The sequence below is a fragment of the Castor canadensis genome, chromosome 3, assembly GCF_047511655.1.
Source record: "Castor canadensis chromosome 3, mCasCan1.hap1v2, whole genome shotgun sequence".
Lineage (NCBI taxonomy): Eukaryota > Metazoa > Chordata > Mammalia > Rodentia > Castoridae > Castor > Castor canadensis.
In genome coordinates this window covers 85,696,079-85,706,340 of record NC_133388.1, presented here as the reverse complement: position 1 = coordinate 85,706,340, position 10,262 = coordinate 85,696,079, and the positions used below count along the sequence as shown (strand labels likewise).

The following is a 10,262-nucleotide window of genomic DNA, read 5'->3' as shown; positions in this document are numbered from 1 at the left end:
TGAGGTGTGGCTCAAGTGGTAAACACCTGCCTATTGAGGCCCAGAATTTACTCTCCAGTACCCCCCCCCCCACACACACACACAAAGTCTATAGGTATGTAGTGAACAGAGCACCAGTAGCTCACACCTGTAATCTTAGCTACTTGGGAGGCTGATATACAAAATAATGAAAACAAAATGGGTGGGAGGTGTAGCTCAAGTGGTAGAGTGCCTGCTTTGGAAGCACAAAGCCTTGAGTTCAAACCCTATACCAAAAAAAAAAAAAGAAAAGCAAAGAAAAAAAAGGGTATGTAGTGGAGCTTCTTTTGAAGTGTGTATTGAAGGGAAGGGAGAGGATCAACAGGAATCAGAGGATTCTGAAGAATTTGGGATAGACGAAAAAGGGTAAAAGACTCTCTTTTCTCAAAAAAAATCATATTCACTATTTTTACAAATTAAGTATACTAAATCTTGTGGGTTAAAATGTTTATAGAGTATCTTCCTTTACCTTGTCAGCTGGCAAAAAAGAATTCTAGAAGAATGTTGGCTCAATGCTTCCAGAGATGTACAAGGAGATGCAGAATTTCAGGCTTAAAAGTAGGAATTTTAGGTTCAAATTATGGCTCTATCACTTAATAGTATGTGATTTAAGACAAACCACTTAATTTCTCTAGACCTGATTGTCTCAGCCTTAAAATAGGGCAAGAACACCTGCCTCACTGTTACTCGTCAAGGATAAATTAAGCTAATGTTTGAGAATGTGTTCTGTAAACTATCAAGTACTGCACAGTTCCATTTGCACAGGTAATGTCAAAATTGGACACATCAGTTGGTCTGCTCCTTGGCATTCGCTATCTGACTAAATGCCCACAATGTGCCAAGCACCATGATGAGCTGAGGTTGCCCAGAGTTCCTGTTCTAGCTGGGTGGAGAGATACACTTATACCATGTTCTTATGAGAATACTCTAGGCAAGGTGATACACTTAAAAAATTAAAAACAATTTATTGTGTAAATTGAAATCGTGAAGAGATTTAAAGTCATTCATACAGTGGTCAAACTCACAGAGGCAGAAGGCAGAATGACGGTTACCAGGGCATGGGAGGAGGGGAAATGCAGTATTACTGTTTAACAGGTGTAGGATTCCAGTGGGAGAAGATGAAAAGTTGTAGAGATAGTTGTACAACAAGGTCAGTGTACTTACTGGCATGACCTGCAACTTGAAAATGGCTAAAATGGTAAAATTTATTTACATATATTTTATCATGAGTATAAGAAAAGAATTTAAAGTCAATCAGAGCAAATTCTTAATATTTGTACTCACAAAGGAGCAATATCCAGATGGTTGATGCTAAATCCAGAAGAGCAAAAGTTGTCGATATGGTTAGGAATGCAACAGCCAAAGGATAATCACAGCCTATAAATCTAGCGGCTACCAGGAATATCGCAGGTCCAATCATGCCTGGAGTCAACCGGTTACAAAGAAAAAGAAGATCTAGCATTAGCATTTGTTCCACCTTAAAAGAGTAAAATGAAATTTGAAATTGCTGCCACCTACTGTAGAATCACTGAACTGCCTTTTCTAGTGAAAGAAGACTTTCACTAGAAAACCTGGCTCAATTGAGTGGTAGATTGCCTGCCTAGCAAGTGCAAAGTTCAAACCTTAGTACTACCACCAGAACAATAATAAAGATAACAACACCAGAGGAGGCGGGGGTGGGGGTGGGCGGGGGGAGGAATAAAGGAGAATGATGGAGCAGGTGAGCTCAACTATGATACACTGTAAGAACTTTTGTACATGTCAAAATGTACCCCCTCCCAGCACAACAACAAAACAAAACAAACAAAAAAACCCCCACCAAAACCAAGTTTGAGTATATTATACCTAATGTAGTAGTACAAAGAAAACCTCATAATGCCTGTGACCAGGACTCAGCTAAAGGTCTCCAGTGTTAGAGAAGATACAAAAGTAAACAACCAAAATTATGGTTGTAGAGAGAAGCAACAGCTGACACAGCATATGCTTAAAATTCATATACCAAAGTAGATCAATTAAATAATACATTCTGTTGGATGAGTTAGGTAAGTGATCCATCTTAGTTCTAACAGCTGATAACACTATGCACAGGACATTACAGGCAGTTAAGCATGGTAGACAAGTTAACAGCCGCCAGTTTTTCCTGGTGAGTCTACAGCCGTGCCACCCAGTAACTATGTAATGGAAATGTTGTATTTCTATATGCTACAAAAAAGAACTTATTTTAGTTAGTAAATATTTTTGAAATTCAGTGTGTATTCCTTCAAAAAAAGGCTTAAAATGTTTCCATTCAAACTTAATAGTTGAAAACATAGTCAATGACAACCCAGGCAAAAAGTGAGAAACACTACCTTCCTCCCCCCCAAAAAGAAAACAAAGTGATTTATAAAACTCTGGGGATATTGTTGAGCAGAGCAAGCCACTTTTTTTGTTACAAAGTGGAAATAACAGGGTATTAAAAATCTTTTTCCAGAGTCAGCACTGAAGAAGGATATTATAAGTCTTCATCTCAAAATGCATGGTTCAAAAAGGACTATATTGTACAGAAATGCACTAATCCATCCTAGTGTTTTAATATGTAAACAAAATAAATGACTAACATCATCATTTCTATTTTGCCTTGCACTGTTGTGATATTGAGATATAAGAAGAAATTATGTATTTGGTCTCAGTCTCTGGTTCTTGGCACACAGCTCCTAAGATCCTTGGAATCTCTGGAATGATAAAATTGTCTTTTGTTTGTTAACAAAATGACTGGTGACACTGGGACAGTGCCAGATGGCTTTAATGCAGCCCAGACTGGCCTTGAAGTCATGGTCTTCCTACTTCAGCCTCCTGAGGGCTGGGATGCTGGGATTACAGGTGTGTACCACTATGTTCCACTCTGTTTTTTTTTTCTTTTTTCTTTTTTCTGAGATGGAGTCCCACTATGTTATCCAGGCTAGCCTCAAACTTCTGGGCTCAAGTAGTCCTCTCACCTTAGCCTCTCCAGTATTTGGAATTTGGGACTATAGGTGTGTACCATCATGGCTGGCCCTGGTTACCTTCCGGGTGGGCACTGGTCACCAGATAACCAATGCATGATGAGAAATGTGGGGTTTAGCTCTACTCTCTAATCTCTGGGGAAGGGAAGGGGCTGAAGGTTGGGTTGATCACAATGGCCAGTTACTTCATCACGTCTGCATGATGAGGTCTCCACAGAAACTCAAAAGGATAAGGACTGGGCAGATGTGGTGGTGCATGCCTATTATCCCAGCACTTGAAACACAGAAACAGAAGCAGGAGGATTGCTAGTTCAAGCCAGCCTGGGAAAAGCAGGGAGACCCTGTCTCAAAAAAAAAACCCAACACCCAAGAAGTTTTGGACGTGCTTCCAAGCAGCAGAACATGTGGAGGTTACTGGAGGGAGGTGCGCCTGGGGAGAGCATGGAAGCCCCATGCTCCTTCCAACATACTCACCCTGAGCATCTCTTCCACCTGGCCATTCCTCTGCAGCCTCTGGAATAGCCTTTGTAATACATGAGCAAACACAAATACAGTGTTTCCCTGAGTTCTGTGAGCTACTTGAACAAAGTACTTGAACCTGAGGTAGGTCATGACCCCAAGTTATAGTCAGTCAGTGAACAGTACAGGCCAGAACCTGGGACTTGTGACTGGCATCTCAAGTGGGCAGGGGCAGCCTTGTGTGATTTATCCTCAGCTTGCAGTACATATACCAACACATCTCCAGGAAGACAGTGGAGAAACTGAATTATAGCACAGCACATCCAGCTGGTGTCTATTGCAGAACCAGATGTGTGTGTGGAAAAGTCTCCACACACATTGCAACTAGAGAAGTGTTTTTGGTGTTGTATATTGTATGAGTATGTGAGAGTAGGAAAACATTTTTTTTCTTATCTTTAGTAACTATAAACCAAAGCAGAACTTGATTCACTTCACTTACCTATAATGGTAAAAATTCTGCATACACTTAGAGCTGAAAAATTCCATTTTACCCTTAAATTGTCAGCTGCTTTACCAGACAGGATCATACATAACCAACAGCCAAAATAAGGCAATGCAGATACAAACCCATTCTGGAAGGAATAAGAGACACAGGATTAACTATGGTAGAAGGAAAACACATACACACACACACACACTACTACCATTTGAAAACAAAAGAAAAACAGGAATATTCTGTTAATGGTTATAGAATTATAGGAAATAATTTTGCATTTGAAAAGATTATGGGATTCAGTTTAACACAGCCTCCAAGGAGCTGTCTCAGAGGGAAACCAGGTTCATCACAGTCCTGTCTGCTTAACATAATCTTGGCTGTTAGTCTGAACTTGTGCTGTGGGAGAAGACAAGTCTTCCTGTTAACCTCTGGATTCTCTCTATGGAACACTTTGTCCTCAATCTTTACTTACTTATTTTAAAATATTTTTTACTATAAAATACAATTCATACACAGAAAGCCACACAAGTTAAATAAATGGATACCTTAGCGGATTATTCTAAGGACCATCTAGATCAAAAAATAGCCAGCATCCTGGAGAGCTTTTCATTGTCCTAGTCCAATGACACCCTCTTCCTTTCTCCATAAGTAAGAATCATCCTGGTCACACATGCTCACATTTGTCTATGGTTGCATCACCCAAGGTGCAACCCTAGATACTGTAGTTTGGTCTTAACTAAACTATAGTTGAGTTTTAGTTATTTAATAATTTTTGATGTGTCTTTTATGTCTCTTTTAATCTATACATCCCTTCAATTCCTTTTTTCTTATAATTTTATTAAAGAACCTAGGTCATATTTTATTTATTTTTAAAAGATCAGTGCCAAGTAAAACTATAGTTCAAAGAAATTATCTGAAAGGTGAAAATCTGCTGGGTGCCTATGGCTCACTTCTGTAACCCTAGCTACTCAGGAGGAAGAGATCAGGAGGATCATAGTTCAAAGACAGCTGGGCAAATAATTGGAGAAAAAAACCCTTCACAAAAAGGGGCTGGTGGAGTGACTCAAGGTGTAGGCCCTGAGTTCAAACCCCAGTATTGCAAAAAAAAAAAGTAAGTCCATTTTATGTTTATACACACACACGCACACACACACACACACACACACACACACACACACACACTCCCTCCCTCCAGAGCTTGGGAATATTTCTTGATTTTTGTTTTTTTTCTTCAACGGAGAGAGTGAACGCAGTCCCCTACTACCACAAATTATGAAGTCAAGTTTCCCACATTTGGGGAAATCACAGGGGTCAGCACATCTGGAGTGCAATGGATAAGCCTCACCCTGGGAAAACCACCTTCGTGATCATGGTATCTCCCCTGCCAGGTAAGTATTCTTGGTGTTTTTTATTCCTCCTATTTTGCCTTTCCTCACCAGGCATTGTCGCTCTCTTTCTCTTTCTCTCTCTCTCTCTCTCTTTTTCGTTATTTGTGCCAGTGGCTCATGCCTGTAATCCTAGCTACTCAGGAGTCAGAGATCAGGAGGTTCAAAGCCAGCCCAGGCAAATAGTTCACCAGACCCTATCTCGAAAACGAACTGTAGGAGTAGCTCAAGCAGTAGAGCACCTCTTTTCCAAGTGTGAAACCTAGAATTCAAACACCAGTCCCACCAAAAACAACAAAAAACCCAACAGCCCAAGAAACAAAAAAAGAGATGTCTATAAAATTTAATAAGCACAGTAAAACAGAAGATATAAAATGACTGAATTTCATCTAGAAGAAAACAAATTCTATGTATAAAGTATATGTATATATATATTCTACATAAGAAGCAGATGGTTATTTTTCTTACCTCTTGAACATTGAATCTTAGGATATCCTTCATGTAAGTAGGCAATAATGTCAATAAAGTATAAAAAGTCCAGTTGTAAGAAAAATGTGCAACCTCTATAGCCCAAGGTGGCAATGATTTTAAAATAGGTTTCCGTGGTACTGACTTCTGGGAAGAAAGCTGAGGAAACAGACAAACTTAGGATAAGCAACAGCTGTGCTAATGCTTTGCTCTCTACCTTATTAGCTAAAGCTCAACCTAGACCAGCCTCAACTATCAGCCTTGACTAGCAAATTCCAGAATTTAAAATCAACTCCTTTGAAATATTAAATAGCAAAATACATGATAAATGTTCCATTTAAAAATACTAGCTAGAGATGATTAGAATTAAGAGGAAAGAATGGAAATGTAATCTTAGAGTGACAATGTTAATCCTAAGCACTTCTCATAAATACTGCCTTCAGCATTAATTTCTCTATAAAATGGAGAATGGTTTCATAATTATGGCCTAAGGTTGAGTCTATAACAATTCATATTTCTTTCTTTCTTTCTTTCTTTTTTGCAGTATTGGGGTTTGAACTCAGGGCCGCACATTTGCTAGGCAGGCACTCTATCCCTTGAGCCACTCTGTTAGCCTTTGATTGTATTGGGTGCTTTCGAGATAGGGTCTCCCAAACTCTTTGCTGGATAGGCTTCAAACCACAATCCTCCCAATCTCTGCCTCCAGAGTAGCTAGGATTACAGGTGTGAGTCACTGGCACCCAGCCTACAAATCATACTTCTTTATTCAACCTTGGTTTAACTGAAATGATTTATATGAATTAGTACATCTATGCACCTAGCTACTTGGGAGGCTGAGGGAGGAAGATCACTTAAGCCCAGACTTGGAGACCAATCCAGGCAATATAGCAAGGCCCTGTTTCAAAAAGAAAAGAAAAGAAAAGAAAAAAGAAAAAGAAGATCTGTGCAACAGAGGGCTTCATATACCACCATGTGGAGAAGTGATCTTCAAAGTAGGGTAGAAGCATCCCAGGGGAATGCAAGATGATCCACTGAGGTGGGGAAAGACACATTAGAGTTTCTGTTTATACTCATTTTTATTGTAAAGGAAGAAATTAAGCCCATCTATACTTAGTAAATAGGTTGGCCCTGAAATAGATCAGATGATCACCCACAGTATAATTTCCCCAATTCAGAGGGCTTAGCAATGGCATTCTCACTTTTTTGTCTGCCCTCAGTGTATTATGGCACAACTTGAGATCACAGTTTATACCTGTGTACTTAGGTCGACTTAGGGATTTTTAAGCCAGTTTTAATTAAAACAACTCTCACAAAATTGACAGGGTCTTCAAAAGATTCCTGCGGAGCAACAGTCAATAGAAGAGAATTCTAGTAATATACAACACAATGAACACCTAAGAAAAATACCAGAGCTGCCATTTTTCCTCAGGAGTGCTTTGTTAGCTACTCTGGATCATCAACTATAGCATATTCACACACACTGGTCTCATCAGACATTAGTATGTTAACAAATTGTTATCATTTGTAAGTAACAGCAAAAGGGGCTTCCATTAAAATTTAGGTAAATATTATTTATGTCATGTATTTTGTACATACTTCATGATGTAAATAAGTACAGTAGTACATTTGGATAATGTGTGGATGGCAGACACTGGTCTGGGACATCAGAATTTTAAATTTTCTTTAAACTGAGGCTCTGGTTCCTTTCTCAAAAGCAAGAGAAGTCTATGTCTGCCTCCAGGGTTCAATGCTATTTCAAAAGAGATGAACTGGTATTAACTTTTTTTATTTTATTTAAAAAACTTTTTTCTTTTATTCATATGTGCATAAAATGTTTGGATCATTTCTCCCCCCTTAACCCACCCCCTCCCTTACCCTCCCACCGCCTCTCTTACCCCCCCCACCCCCTCCCTCTCCCCACAACCCCCTCGCTACCAGGCAGAAACTATTTTGCTCTTATCTCTAAATTTGTTGAAGAGAGAGTATAAGCAATAATAGGAAGGACCAAGGGTTTTTGCTAGTTGAGATAAGGATAGCTACACAGGGAGTTGACTTGCATTGCTTTCCTGTACATGTGTGTTACCTTCTAAGTTAATTCTTCTCAAACTAACCTTTTCTCTAGTTCCTGGTTCCCTTCCCCTATTGGCCTCTGTCGCTTTAAAGTATCTGCATTGGTTTCTCTGTGTTGAGGACAACAAATGCTATCTAGTTTTTTAGATGTCTTACCTATCCTCATACCTTCCTTGTATGCTCTCGTTTCATCATGTGATCAAAGTCCACCCCTTGTTGTGTTTGCCCTTGATCTAATGTATGCATATGAAGGAGAATATATGATTTTTGGTCTTTTGGGCCAGGCTAACCTCACTCAGAATGATGTTCTCCAGTTCCATCTATTTACTTTCAAATGATAAGATTTCATTCTTTTTCATGGCTGCATAAAATTCCATTGTGTATAAATACCACATTTTCTTAATCCATTCGTCAGTAGTGGGGCATCTTGGCTGTTTCCATAACTTGGCTATTGTGAATAGTGCTGCAAAAAACATGGGTGTGCAAGTGCCTCTGGAGTAACCTGTGTCACATTCTTTTGGTTACATCCCCAAGAGGGGTATTGCTGGAGCATATGGTAAGATCTATGTTTAGATTTTTAAGAAGCCTCCAAATTTTTGCCACAGTGGTTGTACCAGTTTACATTCCCTTATGCCCACATCCTTGCCAACACCTGTTGTTAGTGGTGTTGCTAATGATGGCTATTCTAATAGGGGTGAGGTGGAAACTTAGTGTAGTTTTAATTTGCATTTTCTTTATGGCTAGAGATGGTGAGCATTTTTTTATGTGTTTTTTGGCCATTTGAATTTCTTCTTTTGAGAAAGTTCTGTTTAGTTCACTTGCTCATTTCTTCAGTGGTTCATTAATTTTGGGAGAATTTAGTTTTTTGAGTTCCCTATATATTCTGGTTATTAGTCCTTTGTCTGATGTGCAGCTGGCAAATATTTTCTCCCACTCTGTGGGTGGTCTCCTCAGTTTAGAGACCATTTCTTTTGTTGAGCAGAAGCTTCTTAGTTTTATGAAGTCCCATTTATCTATGCTATCTCTTAGTCGCTGAGCTTCTGGGGTTTCATTGAGAAAGTCCTTGCCTATACCTATTAGTTCCAAAGTATGTCCTACTCTTTCCTGTACCGACTTTAGAGTTTCTGTTAGGCAGTTTTCCTTCCTTTTCTATTTCGTGGAACAGTTTAAAGTGGGTTGGTATCCATTCTTCTTTAAAGGTCTGATAGAATTCAGCCAAGAATCCATCAGGTCCTGGACTTTTCTTTTTGGGGAGGCTCTTGATTGCTGCTTCAATTTCATTTTGTGTTATAGATCTATTCAGATGATTAATGTCCTCTTGGTTCAGTTCTGGATGATCATAAGTATCTAGAAATCTGTCCATTTCTTCAAGATTTTCAAATTTATTTGAATATAGGTTCTCAAAGTAGTCTGTGATGATTTCCTGGACTTCCCTGGTGTTTGTTGTTATCTCCCCTTTTGCATTCCTGATTTTACTGATTTGGGTTTTTTCTCTCCTCGTTTTAGTCAGGTTTGCCAGGGGGTCTGTCGATCTTGTTTATTTTTTCAAAGAACCAACTTTTTGTTTTTTTAATTCTTTTTATGGTATTTTCGGTTTCTATCTCATTGATTTCAGCTCTTATTTTTATTATTTCTCTCATTGTATTTGTTTTGGGATTTGCTTCTTCTTGTTTTTCTAGGGGTTTGAGATGTAACATTATGTCATTGATTTGAGATCTTTCAGTTTTTTTAATATATGCACTCATGGCTATAAACTTTCCTCTCAGGACTGCCTTTGCTGTGTCCCATAGGTTCTGGTAGGTTGTGTTTTCATTTTCATTGACTTCCAGGAACCTTTTAATTTCCTCTTTTATTTCATCAATGACCCATTGTTCATTAAGCAATGAGTTATTCAGTTTCCAGCTGTTTGCATGCTTTTTGTCTTTATTTTTGTTGTTGAGTTCTAGTTTTATTGCATTGTGATCAGATAGAATGCATGGTATAATTTCTATTTTCTTATATTTGCTGAGGCTTGCTTTGTGCCCTAGTATATGATCTACTTTGGAGAAGGTTCCATGGGCTGCTGAGAAGAATGTATATTGTGTAGAATTTGGATGAAATGTTCTGTAGATATCAAGTAGGTCCATTTGATCTATGGTATGTTTTAGATCTTGGACTTTTTTATTGACTTTTTGATGGATGATAGTGGAGTGTTAAAGTCTCCCCGGACCACTGTGTTGGAGTTCATATATGCTTTTAGGTCCTTCAGGGTATGTTTGATGAAATTGGCTGCGTTGACATTGGGTGCATATAGGTTGATAATTGTTATTTCCTTTTGGTCTATTTCCCCTTTTGTTAGTATGGAATGTCCTCCTTTATCTCATTTGATCAATGTAGGTTTGAAGT

The 10,262-nt window shown here is 38.7% G+C and overlaps 1 protein-coding gene and 1 non-coding gene across 2 annotated transcripts in view; both read right to left on the bottom strand.

The window, feature by feature from the left end:
- Positions 1-1,298: 1,298 nt before the first annotated feature.
- The window catches only part of LOC141410440 (sialin-like), a 345,752-nt gene continuing 336,788 nt past the window's right edge, over positions 1,299-10,262 (bottom strand). Inside the window, 4 exon segments of the mRNA XM_074066975.1 lie at positions 1,299-1,351; positions 1,354-1,440; positions 3,958-4,090; positions 5,808-5,966. Of these exon segments, the coding sequence (XP_073923076.1) occupies positions 1,299-1,351; positions 1,354-1,440; positions 3,958-4,090; positions 5,808-5,966 (432 nt within the window).
- Positions 5,189-5,350, bottom strand: LOC141421916 (U1 spliceosomal RNA). The gene has a single exon (XR_012446605.1). It is a non-coding gene; the product is annotated as a U1 spliceosomal RNA (small nuclear RNA).